Raw genomic sequence first — 13,122 nt, forward strand, 5'->3', positions numbered from 1 at the left:
CTGGATCCAGACAAAGATTAAGTTTGCATTACAATTTTCATAAAGCCGTAGGTTAGCTGTTCTATATCGGATGAATAAGAGCAGACTTTACCTATAACACGATACCAGTCGCGTCTGGAGTATGTCTACGATGTACCACTATTTGACCACTAAAGTGACTTGCGGTGATTAGTGAGCCATTGCTGTGGGACTTTTACGTCAAAGTAGTGTAAATTCTCTTCTCTATTTCTGGAATTCATAGGAGTACCCATATCCCAAGAAGAGGAGCTACTTTGCATACTGGATCCGGTACGTTCTACCCAGGTCCATGTCTCCAAAGCAGTTTATTTACAGCCACTCTAGCTGAAAATGCAGGTCGTTGTCATGAGCTAATCCGTGCGGTACCTCTCTACCCAATGCCACCAACTTGTGTTATGCTAGAGATGTTTCCATTGCCCCCCTCGAACGCCAATTCCATGCAAGCAAGCCAAGTGTATTCCTGCTCCCAAACCCACCCTCGCCGTAAGTGACACCTGACTGCGTCGAAGCAGCCATGGCAAATTCCCGTTCAAATGAGCAATCGTCTTTTGATCGGCTGAGGTACGGCCATTTCATTTATCTCCAATTCTTCCTTCGCTTGAATCTTATGGCCCATTTGGCGGATCTTCTCGAGTAGATGACTAGAATCCTGTTAGAAAACCTTAATTCGAAGAACGGCTGAACAGACTGGGGAAATAGAACGGTATTCTCGTTTGCCTTGTCCATATCAGATTCGGCATGCTTCGAGGATGTTTTTTTCGTCCCCGTCTGGAACAGATCCACTTGGATTTGTGTTCCAAAAGGGGAAACTTCTGGTGGTTCGTCCGAAACACAAGCATATCTAAATTCAGGAGACGGGGGTGGGGAGAAATACTCTATGGGGAGGTGATTCTTGTCACCCTCCGTCACTGCTAAGTGGATGCGTTGAACCTGGTTCTCGTCTTCGTGGTAATGCGCATCTTGCATGTGGTCGTTGATTCTCACTCGTCCGTCCTCTGATTCTGGGTTTCGCTCTACGAACCCGCAGTCGTCTTCGTCACAGACCCAGGTGCCGTTCGGCCCTTTGGGTATTGATGTTGGAATGTTCTCTGCTCGTACGACCACCTTCAATGCGGTAGGCGATTCTGCGGAGTCCACACTGGAATCGTCATCATCAGAGCTGCTACCATCATTCATGACTTCATCCTCGCCTGAATCGTCGGCATGGAATCTCTTTGCAATCTGCCGGGAGATGCTCTCTGGAGTCTCGTCTCCAGAATCATAGCGTCGTTTACCTCCGGTGCCTGCAAGACGAAGGCCCGACATCTTTCCCGCTGGTCGGCCAACACGTCTTGGAGGAGGAGTCGCAACGTTTGCGGTCCTATGCGCCTCATTGTTGGGGAGTGACGGCCAGCGATTCCGTGCTATTGATACTTCCTTGGCCCTCCGTCGAATTAGGGCGTCAGGAATTTGGTCAAGTTTAATGTGGTAAAGAGAGATGCGAGGGGCTTGGGCAGATTCCTCGAGCGATTTCCAGAAAGCAGACCCTCTCCACTCATCCTGATTCAGCCGTTCAAACAGCTCTTTTGCATAGTACTTGAGGATGTCCGCCGCTCCCAAATAGGCTTTGACCTTGTACTTGTAGTACAGCCTTGATGACACCTTGGAGAACGCTGCTTTGTTTAATGGTTCGACTTCAGGTTTAATGTCCTCGATAGCTTCTAGGAGGGCGTCCACGTTGGATCGGTGATGAGCCATGGTGACAATTTCCGTCTGATGTGGAACCTCAGGAGTAACGTACACCGCCATGGCTTCCCCCCGAGATTCGAGGGCAGGGGGCGACTGCGTCTTCGTCTTTCCCCTTGATCTCGACCTCATGTCTCGTGCAGAGGGAGCAAAGTCGTGCGAGTCGGTCTGGCTATCGCCAGCAGGTGTGTTTCTTTGCTTTCGTTTCGACAACGCCTTCTGCGCAACTGGTTCTTCAGAGACAGCCGGTGTCACCACAGTCTCGGTCTCCTCGAGCAACGATGGACCGGGCTTAATGCCCGCCAATTTCTTCTTCCTCAGTTCGAGAACCTTCTGATGAACATCCTAAGATAATTAGGTGAGACTTGAACAGTTAGGGTGGAGCTACTACATACTACGTGTCGCTCAGTCATCCATCTGAAAAATAGCGTTGGCACCCAATCAAATTCTGGCTCTTCGTAGAAATGGGATATAAGAAACGACGCATGGTCGTCGCAGCGCTGTTCGACCTCGTCGAGTGTAGCACCATCGCCCATGGCTACTGCATACTATCATTTGTGTCAGCAGAGACCGCTAGATTCATCTCCGCAAACGCTCACCTTAAACAGCAACGCCTCAATGGTCAGTTCCTCGGGGGTGTCCGTCGTCACATCCGCCTGCTTGACCTTTTTGCCCTTCTTTTGCTTTTGGCCCTTCTTGTTGGCCCCTAATTCCTGGGATTCTGCATGCTCTTCGATAATGTCAAGGATCGAATAGTAGACCGAGACACCTTCGATTGTGTGGTCGAATATCTCCTTGTAGGCGCCTGACGGGGGTCGTATTTCGTACCATCCTGCCGCACCCCCAGCCCATGCTCCGTAGCCGTTGCTGCTAACGCCGATGGCGTAGCGAGTGCATTCGTGGGTTTCGATCAGGGCTGATCTCGTAGAAGGTTTCACAGCTGCTCAAGGTAAGCGTTTGAAGTAGTGAAGGTTCAAGAACCGGGGCCGACCTCTTGCCGTCTGCGGCCCGTCGATGATGACGCGACCTCGCACAATGAATGGACCCTGAGTGTTGACTGTGAAGAGCTCAACAGGGCGACCCTTCTTGTCGCAGATCATAGCATCCTCAAGAACAAAAGTTTGCAGCATATCCCCCTTCGCCGGCTCAAATCTTTTAAGTACGCTCAATTCTTTGGCGTAAGCTTGTCTGTCGTTCTCGATGGTGCCAGTCGTCGAATCCGACGTTCGCCGTCGCCGTCCCGCCATAGTGACGACTGAATCTGCTGTCGTTCCAGGTATGGGCGATCGAATCGGACAAAGCTGTGGGAGCGAGACTTCTTGGTGCACGAGGCGCAAAACCGTGATAGTTGCAAGCGCAATAGGCAGGCTTGGGCTGCGTCTCCCAGGGGGGAAGGAGTAGTTGCAGGGTGACAGTGCACGTTGCGACGAGCCACTACGATGATGTGTGGTGGGAAACTAGCACGCGAACGCGATCCCCGAATCCATTAAAGAAAGCGCGCGGAGTGTCGTACCTGTCTCCAGGAGAACCTACAATGTACAGTCACTGATGCGGGGCAGGCAAGACCGCTCCTTCCCCCACTGGAGCTGGGAAAAGAAGCAGCGGAACTCGTCGCCGGTGCAGGGGACTTGCTAGTGGACGGGCCCAAGAGACAGGGTCTCTGACATTCCTAGGCCAATGGATAAGCCGATAAGAATCGCTGGAACGTCCCTGCCTAAAAAATTTCCCAGAACTGCATGCAGAGAGGCGCAAATCGACTGGAAGCGCAAAAGCTAAAGAGAAGACCGCACCTCCCCCCGCCGACCGCAACGTTTCTTCCTCTCTTCTCTCCCCCAAACACTTTGATATCGGGCGAATGCGAATTTCGCACACTCTCTGGAGGATGGCGAAAGACACCATATACGAAGGCGTCTTCGGTAAGCGTCGACTCCTTACTTCCCTTTGTTGCTCTTTGAGCGCTTCTAGGCGCAATGTAAATCGACAACCGCTGACCATCTTGTCCCCGATTAGCCATCAACAAGCCGTACGGCATGAGCTCTGCGCAAGTGATCCGTGATTGCCAACAGCAGATGAACCCTTCGGCCATTTTCAAGCCATTGATCGAGAGGGATCTCGCCGCCAAAATGCAGGAATCCAAGTCAGAATGGAAGCGTCGCCGAGCCGTTAAGAAAGACTCTCGCGTGAAGATGGGCCATGGAGGTACACTCGATCCATTGGCCACCGGCGTACTCATTCTCGGTGTCGGATCGGGCACCAAGTCACTCGGCTCATTCCTCGACTGCACCAAGACCTACGAGACAGTGGTGCTCTTTGGCGCAAGCTCAGACACCTACGACCGCGTGGGTAGAATATTGAGCAGACGGCCGTACGATGAGATCACAAAGGAAAAGGTTGAAAAGGCGATGGATAGCTTCCGGGGCAAGTTCCAGCAGATTCCCCCTTTATACTCCGCACTCAAGATGGAGGGCAAGCCGCTGTACGAGTACGCTCGCGAGGGCAAGGCTATCCCGAGAGAAATCGTGGGAAGAGACGTCGAAGTATCCGAGCTCGAAATGGTCGAGTGGTACGAGCCTGGAACGCACAACTACAGATGGCCTACCGAAGAGGCTGAGACGGCCGAGAAAAACCTCGCTGAGCAGGTCTGGCGAGTGGAAAAGCAACAGGGTTCCGGCCGCCGGCTTACTCCTGAGGAGGAGAAGGAAGAGGAGAAAGCCCTCTCCGAGCACGAGACTGTGAAGAAGAAGTTTGAGGAGCGCCAGGATGGTCTTATCCGCGATAAGCCTGCCAAGAAGCAAAAGCCTCCAAAAAACCCGGCTCTGATGTCTGGCGCCCTGGGGCAGCTCCCAGCCGGCAAGGGTTCCAACCTTATCCCTCCCCCTCCGTCTGAGGATGAGCCCTTCCCTTGGACCGACAAGGGCCCACCTGCCGCCAGGATTCGCATGAAGGTCACCTCTGGATTCTACGTTCGCAGCTTCTGCCATGATTTGGGTGCCAAGGTCGACTCTGCGGGCATGATGGCTGAGCTTGAGCGATCTCGACAAGGCGACTTTGAGGTCCGCACTGACAGCTGCTTAGAGTACGATGACGTTCTCAAGGGAGAGGAGGTCTGGGGACCCAAGGTTACGAAGGCGTTGGCGGCATGGACCGAGAAGTATCCCAACGGAGCGCCGCAGTCGCAACGCGAACGACAGAACGTTCAAGGCCAGCAGAAGCAGCAGAACCAGGGCCGCAAAGAAGACAGAAAGCGCAAGTGGGAGAACAAGAGCTTTGATAAAAATGACAACGCCGCTAAGAAGAGGAGAAACTCCAGCTCGGGAGATGAGGCACCTGCCGCTAAGGTGGCCAAGTCGGAGCAGGCTAACGACGTTAAGGAGTCCCCCAAGGCATCGCTCACAGGATCACCAAAGGCATCCCTCAAGACATCACCTAAAACGTCACCCAGGGCTTCCCCCAAAGGTTCTCCCAAAACCTCTCCCAAGGCGAAGGCAGCTAACACAAAGAAGCATGAAGATGAGTGGGAAGGTATCCAGGACTAAACTTGAGCGTCGCATAGACGAGATTCGTACACGGAGACAGGCAGAAGGGCTTTGTTGAGGACAGGTTGACGTTGTGTGGCTACGGCCTGGGAAAAGGGCACGGCGTACGGAGGCTTCATTTTGCATGACCCAGAAAAGTATTGCGGACCGAGGAGATACAGTTGGACACTGGCCCAAGACTTATTTATTTCGACTTGCCACTTTCCCTTATACAGGAAAAGATGAGAGAGAGAGCGAGGCTTCGTCTCAAACGCATCCCTCATGCCTTTTATTTTGCCTACTCCAGAACCCGAGACCGTGACCTGGTATGCAATTTCCCCGATAAATCCGTTAAGTGCCTTTCCATCCGATTACGCTCCAAGCTGAACCGCAAATATTCGTAAAATTTGCCCAAGATTTCCGCCCAATATGCTGTTCATGTCGTCATAAAAGTCCGCGGATATCGCACCGCTATGCATCGTACAATCCTCCACCAGATCCATCTTTCTTGCCGTCATCACGGTTGCGAAGCCCTCTTCTGCTCCGCCGCCTGCCTAACACCCTCATCTCTGGCATTCATCTCCCCCAGCAGCGACCTGACCCTCTCGATCCTCCCCACGGCCCCCTCGAGCCGGTCCAACCGCCGCAGTTTATCCTTGTCCCGCTTCTCTAGCGTCTCGACCCTCTCCTCGAGCTTCGCCCGCGCCCGCCGCTCCGTCGCGACCATCTCGTTGGCCTGCTCAAACAGGCTGACGCTGAGCTCCTCCACCTCCTGGCTCGTTGTGCTCAGCCTGCTCTCCGCCGCCATCCTCATCTTCTGCTCCCTGCCCAGCGCCTCCCGCAAATCCTCCGTCGACGCGGGGCCGTCTGGCGGCGGCGGCGGTGACGGCGTCCGTAGGTTCGGCGTGGACTTCATGCCCCGCGGGCTGAGGAGCTGCGACAGCCTGTTCGCGCCACCGCTCAGGAAGCTGGTGCGGGTCGGCGAGGGGGTGGGGGCTAGGGGTAACGCGGGAGCCAGGGCCGCGGGCGAAGCGGTGGAGGTCTGGGAGGCGGCGACGCGCAGGCGGGTGAGCTCGTCTTCGTAATCGGCCCAGCGGTCGACGGCGGCGGCGGCCTTCTGATTGAGGAGGCGGACCTGGGCTTCGAGGTCGGCGATGCGGGACTGGGCTTCGAGGAGGGCCGGCGGGGCTTCGAGGACGACGCCGCAGGAGGGGCAGGAGTGTTGCTCGGATCGGTCTGTTGAAAGGGAGAGGGTTGGCGGCGGGGGCGGCGGGTGCGCGGCAGTCATTGTCATTGTCGCGCTCATGGCTTTTTGGGGGAGGGTGGGGTTGTGTGTGTCGATCCCAAGCAGGCGCTTTTTCGGTTGCGCGGTGGTAGTGGGATTCTGTTTGCACTTTCTCCCGTGAGGATCCGTGGAAAGACGAGAGGGAGATGCCGAACTGTACTGGACCGGCGAAGCGGCGGTGAGAGTAGATCAAGCTTCTTTTTAGGTTGTAATCGAGTCGTCCAAGCCCCCGCGTGAGGAGGGAAAAGCTACCTTAGCGGCGGGGGGGCTAGAGTTTGAAAGGTGTGACGTCGATGTGCTAAAGGTTCATGAGGAGGGGGGATGAAATGCGAAGGTTGGCGTGCGCACGAGCATATACCGGGCTATATCAGAAAAAAATAGAGTGTACGAGAAAGGTGGTTTGGAACTCTTATTCGTAACAGCGCGGCGCTATGAGGAGGCAGAAAAGTCAAGGTAAACTTGCCTGGCTCGTCGCAGTTTCGGCAAAGTGTCATCGAGTGTGAATATTGAATATCGACAAGCCCACCGAGAAAAAAGCAAAGGGAAGGGAAGGGAACAAGAGACAGTAGGATATTCGGGTTCGCAAAAGTAATCAAGGTGCGATAAAAGAACCCCCATCTGTCTGAAATCCACCTTGGCCACCAGACTAACGTGACACTACACCTGCCTCTTTTCCTTTCTCTCTCCCTCTAAATCCACGACGCGAACAGTGAGTGATAACTGCGCCTCCTTGCTTTTCGTGGGAATTCGGGGGGACCGGGGTCCCTCAGTCCCAAACGGGCGGGCCCTTTGAAAACGGCGTCGGGCGATTGGGCGAGGAAACCCGATTTGGGCTTAAGGGACGACGGGGACCGCGGTGCTCCACCCAGTTTTGTTCCAGCACCCTCCTTGTGGTTGAAGGCTCGTCAACCGAGATGGCAGGGAGAGACGGGAACGGGTTTGCGACTTTTGCTTGAGCCTTCATTTGCTTACATTTCTTCGGCATTCTTTTACTACCTGCGGGCCACAACCGTTTGATTAAACAAAGTCACGTTCCTTTCTTTTGGTCCAATTTTTTTTTACTGATTGTATGATTGTTTAATTTAATGTAAATTATGGAATCTCCGCTCAAGTCCATGATCCGACGGAACGCAACAATGGGTTACACTTGCTTGGGGTTCGGTGATATCCTAGGTGTCATGTTTGACCGAACATAGACGCCCGTAATCTCGTCCCTTCCCCCCCTTCGCTCGTCCATTGTCTCTGGCGCCCAATATCCATTCCCATTTGACAACTCTTGATCGTTTCCTTGCATGAATAGGGCTCCCGCATCGGACTATCCATTACTCAGTCCTTTGACCTCGCAATGTCCCGCGCTAAGTCTCCGCTGCAGTGTATATGAAGGGCACCTTGCCGGCCATGCAACCCCCCCCCAAACCGGTCTTGCAGCATTGGTTGGCAGTGGAGCTCATGCTTTATTTCTTGTCAAAAATTCATGCATCTTTGGCGGCGGCAGCTGCAGCTTCAGAAAAGCTAACAGAAAGCCGCGTCTGCTTACAGTGCAGTGCGCCAGGCCGAGTCGGCCCTCGGGTTCGCTCCAGCAGTCTGAAACTGCCCGACAAACCCGCTGGCGTGTCGTCATGCCGACCTCCCGTTTCGAAACGCCGCGAGAGCACTTCCCTGTCCAGCGAGGAGGGTAAGAACAGCAACCAAGCCTCAGCCTCAGCCTCGTCGGCCGTCGGCGAGGCGGTGCAAAATACTTTGCGACTTCAAGCGTCTGAGCGTTTTCAGCTGCAAACTGCTATTACAGCTCGACCTGCACACCTTGATATAGCAATGAGTCTTCTCCCCGGGTGCAAGAAGATGAGGGAACGCGTCCATCAGTTCGGCTTGGCCACCTTGCGCGGCTCTCCGATGCCCGTCTCCGGGTCCTTGTACTCCTTCCAGCTGACCGGCACCATATCGTTGCCAGCCTCGCTGGTGGCCATAATGACACCCAACTCGTTGGCGGCTGTGGAGAGATAGTAATTTGCCTGGTCTCCCAGAGAAATCTGATACATCGGGTCAGCCATCTCTCGTCCTCAGTTGTGAATTTCACGCAAAATCACTCACCACCTGTGCCCGCACCACGTCACCTGGCTTAAAGCTCTCATAAATCTTGACCTTGTCCTTCTCCGTCGCTCTCACATCCTGAGAGCGAATGACACCCTGCCATTCGGTCTGCAGCACCGTGTCGCCAACCTGCTGGATCGTAACGATGGCCTGCTTCGGCATCAGCCGCACGACGCGGCACAGCACCACGTTGCCAACGTCAGGGAGCACCTCGCGCTTCTTACTGGCGCCCTTCCGTGCCACAGAGATGGTCGCCAGCTCCTCGGGCGATAGCGGCGTGATGCGGTTGAGGCGCTTGGTGAGGCCCGCCTGGGCCTTGGCTGAGGGTGTGACGATCACGTCGCCGAGCAGGGAGGCCACCACATTTCCGTTGTAGACGTGTGTTCCTGGGCCGGCGGCGTACCGCGTCGTCGGGCCGAGGACCTTGCCCGGCACGGCGATCTGAGGCGTCTCAACCGTGGCCATGATGAGAGCTTTGGGTGGATATATGACGTGTAAGAGTTGACTGTGGTTGGAGCTCTTGTTTGTACCCGTTGCCGCGCTCGAGTGTACTTGAGAGTGAGTAGTGAAAAGTGAGGGACCGATGTGAGGTGACCCCAGTCGCGAATTCTCCTCGGTTCCGTGGATGAGACTGAGTGTTAAAAAAAGTCCGTTCCGTTTATTCGGTGGTTGAGATGCACTTGTCAAAACCCGAAAGTCCGATTTTTTTTCAGTGAATTGCCCAGTCGACGGCCCCGCCATCCGGACAGCTACAGCTAACCCAGGAGCTAGCCCCGCTGTCAAGCTCTGTCAGGCCACTGGCAAGTCGAACTTCCGGGGCGGTGGCGCAAGGCAGAAAGGCGGAAAAGGAAAATGCAGGGTCCTACCAATCTCTCAACCAAAAACAATGAGCGATGCGACAACGGCTGGAGCTCAACGAAGCCTTCTTAAACATCGCCGGTGCTCCCGTCGTAAACTTCGTGACCGCCCTCTCTGTCCCTTCCAACCCACCGTAGTCCGCCAATTGGACCACCACGTTCCTTGCATCCCATTTTCATTCATCTCGAGTGTGTCGTAAGACTCACTTTTGCGCCATCACCATGCCGTCTCTCGGGCGCCTGTTTACACTGGCGTTGTGGATCGGTCTCCTGACCCCCATCTACCTGTTCCTGGAGAAGAACCTTGAGAAGTTCTACATCTTCGACCACGAGCACCTGCACGACCTTTCCAAGCGCGCCATCGCCGCCCATGGAAACGACACGCGCTCCGTTGTCAACTACATCGTGACCGAGTTGAACGGCATTCACCCCACGAACGTCAACCTCGACGAGGAATGGGTCTTCAACAACGCCGGCGGTGCTATGGGCGCCATGTACATCATCCACGCCAGTAAGCCCCTCCTTCCTTGAAATTGTAAAGACAGAAAAGTCGCAGTCACTGACAGAGGACCGTCAGGTATCACCGAGTACCTCATCGTCTTCGGCACCACCCTCTCCACCCAGGCTAGCTCCTCCGCCCCCTCCGCCTCCGACTCCGGCTCCGCGTCTGCTTCTACCTCCGGTGCCGCCACCACCTCTGCTGCGGCCGGCACCTCGTCGGCCACGGCCACCCGTGTCACTTCCATCGGAACCTCCGTCGTTTTTGTATGTGTCGCCTGGGCCTGGTCTCTGATGTAGACGAATCTTCTCCTTATGAAAGGTGTTGTTAACGTGTGTCTTCTTTCTCACCTTGTAGCCTTCCGGAACTGCCACTCCCAGCACACCAGTCTTTGCCGGTGCCGGTAAGAACGCCGCTGCCATGGGTCTCGCCGCTGTCGGTATGGCCCTTGCTGCCTTTTAAGGGAGACATCCTTGGGATGATGAGAAAGAGTATTTTGTTTTGAGGAAGTGTACATAGGCAAAGATGCCGCACCAACAACTTTACTATTCACTGGAGAAACGGTCATGTTTATGCGTGTATGATAGCGAGCTTGTTATTATACGATTGGAGATAGTATACTAAACCTAATGAGTTCTCCATTGTACGATTTGCTAATGTGATGTGCGATGTGCCAAGTAATTCATAATGCAGCATTCGCCGTCGTCCAGAGTCGGTATCAAAAGAAATAGTGACGTGCGCCAGGCTGAACTCATGTACAGCTGAAAGTTGCAGTCAGTACTCGGTTATGACCTGGCCTCGTTAAGACAAGACGTGCTTCCTCGCTCAACTCAAGTAGTCAAGACAGCTAGCCCCAGAACAACACCCAGGCGACGTGAAATACCACCCCCAAGCCCTCTTGAGCACCCTTACGGGATTCTTCTTCTCCCGACACCAAAACATGGACAACAACAACTCCGCCATGCCGCAACACCCCCGCCAAACTCCCGCAGCACGTCCACCACTTCCTTCATCATCTCCTTGTCGCCCAGCGACTTGTACGCCACAAACGCCATCGGCCGGACGAGGTCATTCTCCCTCACCAGCGTCTGCAGGCCCGTTGAGCGCCTGCTTCCGCGCCAGCTGCCGCGCGCCGTGGCCAATCATGTCCCGGTACAGCAGCGAGGTTCTCGGCGTAGAGCGACTCGAGGGTTTCATGGCCTGGAACCAGCGGTGCGAGTTGCGCTCTCTGTGCTGTCTTGACGTCTGTAGCAGCGGGAGGAAGCTGGCACGTCAGGTTTGGAGGAGGTCGGCTGCATCTCTCCAGACTGCGGCGTCGTTTGTGCTGTCTTGGTCGGGTTTGCGGGGGGACTTGAGCAGCCCGTGGAGGCAGTGCATGATGGCGTGTTGCGTCAGGTGCCACCACCGCGACGCCTCGGTGATGGTACTGAAACTTGACGGGATGTTGTGCATGCTGTATCTGTGCCTGCGCCGTGATGCGGATCCCCTCGGCGCCGAACCCCATGGCCCAGGGATACGTGTCCAATCTCTGCAACGTGTTGAACAAGGCGGAATCGAGCTCAGAAAGAGAAAGCTTTTCAATGGAGACGCCGTCCCGTCCTCTTCCTTCAACCGGAGTTCGAACAAACTGCTCTATCATCGCCGCGGCGCGGTGGTGATGCCGGGACGCGGCCTCGGCGTTCCCGGCCATCATCTCAAAGGTGGCGAAGAGAATCGACATCAGAACCATGTACGGAAGACGCGTTGGCCGTCGCCTTTACGCTGGATACGGCCCTGGACGGCCCGCCCGTATTGCTCCAGCGCGTCGCGGTACTCGGCGTCGACGACGGGGGGGAAGGCTTCCCACAGGGCCCCGATGCCGGAGCAGATTTCCCGGGTGGCCGTCTCGTGGTTGGCTTACTGGGGGGTCATCTCCGCCACGTGGCTCTTGAAGAGCGTGGCGCCCTGTTCCACGCTCACGATGAAGAATTGGAAAGAGTCCCACTGCCGCTGGTTGTGGAATAGGACGGTCTCGTAGCCCGGGTTGATGAGGACGCGGAGGTCGGGGGTTTGCGTCTGCGTCTGCGCTTGCGTATGCGCGGTGCGGGTGCTCTGCTCGCTGCCCAAACTGGGAGTGATCTGAACTGGATTGTGTCTCTGTGGCGGGAAAAGGAGTCCCGAGTCGAGATAGCCCTCGCAGAGGCGATTCGATTTGACGCATTTCGTGCAGTGTGGCCTGGCCAAGTCGCACTTGATGTGGCGTCTCCTACATGTACGGTCCAGGAAGACAGAGACTTGGCCCTTTGGTGGAGTTCTAACGTCCGGTCCGGTCACTTTCTGATCCATACATGAACAGGAGACGCTTCCGTTTCCCTGCTGCGAAGCCACGTGCTTTTTCTCCCATCAAGTCTTCTCCAGACTCTGGTACAAACGATGTAGACTACAATGCGGGGTCCCTGGACACCTCCCTTTCGATGAACAAGTCTCTCATGCTACTCACGCCTTTCTTTCACCCTTTTCAAGATTTTGAGACGAAGCTCTTGATGCTGGCCGCGATTTCAATTCAAGTTGAGAACGCGCATCTCGGTAGCTATGGACTACGAACGTACATGTAGGCTCGAGTGATCTGGTCTTCGTACCCATGACCTCGGTGTCTACTGCAGCGTTCATGTAATATGGCAAAGACGGCGAGCTGGCTGGGAAAACACCAACAGAAGCAGACAGAGCAATTTGGGAGCCGGAAGTCTGAAGACGAAGCTGTTTTGAGAAGGTCTCAAGATCGCATCCCCCCTAAACAGACGGGTGAGATAACCTTTCATGAAGTCAAAACGGAGAATCCCGAGATCTAAGAGAAGCATGCTTTGATGCGACTGACCAATCGCAGACTTCCCTTAACTCTAGAAGCATTCTCGACAGCCAATCAAGAGTGTCGAGATACGTTTGTCCTATTTGGGACTCGGCCTGAATCCTCTTGGTGCTTGATGACTGATGTTAGACTAAAGTTTGTTGCGACTTCTGTCAATTGCACTACCTTTACGATGTTACATTTTTCTTTGGAAACACGTCGTCCCGCAGTTGATTTCCGGATGTCGGAACGGAATGTCTGACTCCAAGTTGAAGTCTACTCAGTACATACTCTCTACACTACTGGCT

The 13,122-nt window shown here is 54.8% G+C and overlaps 8 protein-coding genes across 8 annotated transcripts; 2 read left to right on the forward strand and 6 right to left on the reverse strand.

The window, feature by feature from the left end:
- Positions 1-594: 594 nt before the first annotated feature.
- On the reverse strand, positions 595-3,200 carry CORC01_07933 (uncharacterized protein; the record flags this gene model as incomplete). Its single annotated transcript, XM_022619568.1, has 4 exons — positions 595-2,088; positions 2,139-2,291; positions 2,343-2,683; positions 2,735-3,200. Coding segments are annotated over 4 exons (2,454 nt in total), but the record flags the coding sequence as incomplete, so codon positions are not given.
- Positions 3,201-3,625: 425 nt separating this feature from the next.
- CORC01_07934 (TruB family pseudouridylate synthase) lies at positions 3,626-5,279 on the forward strand (the record flags this gene model as incomplete). Its single annotated transcript, XM_022619569.1, has 2 exons — positions 3,626-3,659; positions 3,754-5,279. The coding sequence occupies 2 exons, from the start codon at positions 3,626-3,628 to the stop codon at positions 5,277-5,279; spliced, it is 1,560 nt and encodes a 519-aa protein (XP_022473944.1).
- A 496-nt stretch (positions 5,280-5,775) lies between these two features.
- CORC01_07935 (ribosomal protein L32) lies at positions 5,776-6,564 on the reverse strand (the record flags this gene model as incomplete). Its single annotated transcript, XM_022619570.1, has 1 exon — positions 5,776-6,564. One exon carries the CDS (start codon positions 6,562-6,564, stop codon positions 5,776-5,778), a length of 789 nt encoding a protein of 262 aa, XP_022473945.1.
- A 1,838-nt stretch (positions 6,565-8,402) lies between these two features.
- On the reverse strand, positions 8,403-9,099 carry CORC01_07936 (exosome component EXOSC1/CSL4; the record flags this gene model as incomplete). The annotated part of the gene is made up of 2 exons (XM_022619571.1): positions 8,403-8,573; positions 8,635-9,099. 2 exons carry the CDS (start codon positions 9,097-9,099, stop codon positions 8,403-8,405), a joined length of 636 nt encoding a protein of 211 aa, XP_022473946.1.
- A 614-nt stretch (positions 9,100-9,713) lies between these two features.
- CORC01_07937 (C-8 sterol isomerase) lies at positions 9,714-10,452 on the forward strand (the record flags this gene model as incomplete). The annotated part of the gene is made up of 3 exons (XM_022619572.1): positions 9,714-10,002; positions 10,069-10,256; positions 10,348-10,452. 3 exons carry the CDS (start codon positions 9,714-9,716, stop codon positions 10,450-10,452), a joined length of 582 nt encoding a protein of 193 aa, XP_022473947.1.
- Positions 10,453-10,898: 446 nt separating this feature from the next.
- On the reverse strand, positions 10,899-11,045 carry CORC01_07938 (uncharacterized protein; the record flags this gene model as incomplete). Its single annotated transcript, XM_022619573.1, has 1 exon — positions 10,899-11,045. One exon carries the CDS (start codon positions 11,043-11,045, stop codon positions 10,899-10,901), a length of 147 nt encoding a protein of 48 aa, XP_022473948.1.
- Positions 11,046-11,058: 13 nt separating this feature from the next.
- CORC01_07939 (uncharacterized protein) lies at positions 11,059-11,719 on the reverse strand (the record flags this gene model as incomplete). Its single annotated transcript, XM_022619574.1, has 2 exons — positions 11,059-11,235; positions 11,342-11,719. The coding sequence occupies 2 exons, from the start codon at positions 11,717-11,719 to the stop codon at positions 11,059-11,061; spliced, it is 555 nt and encodes a 184-aa protein (XP_022473949.1).
- A 167-nt stretch (positions 11,720-11,886) lies between these two features.
- Positions 11,887-12,315, reverse strand: CORC01_07940 (uncharacterized protein; the record flags this gene model as incomplete). The annotated part of the gene is made up of 1 exon (XM_022619575.1): positions 11,887-12,315. One exon carries the CDS (start codon positions 12,313-12,315, stop codon positions 11,887-11,889), a length of 429 nt encoding a protein of 142 aa, XP_022473950.1.
- Between the last annotated feature and the right edge of the window lie 807 nt (positions 12,316-13,122).

Source organism: Colletotrichum orchidophilum (genome assembly GCF_001831195.1).
Source record: "Colletotrichum orchidophilum strain IMI 309357 chromosome Unknown Scaffold_65.1, whole genome shotgun sequence".
Lineage (NCBI taxonomy): Eukaryota > Fungi > Ascomycota > Sordariomycetes > Glomerellales > Glomerellaceae > Colletotrichum > Colletotrichum orchidophilum.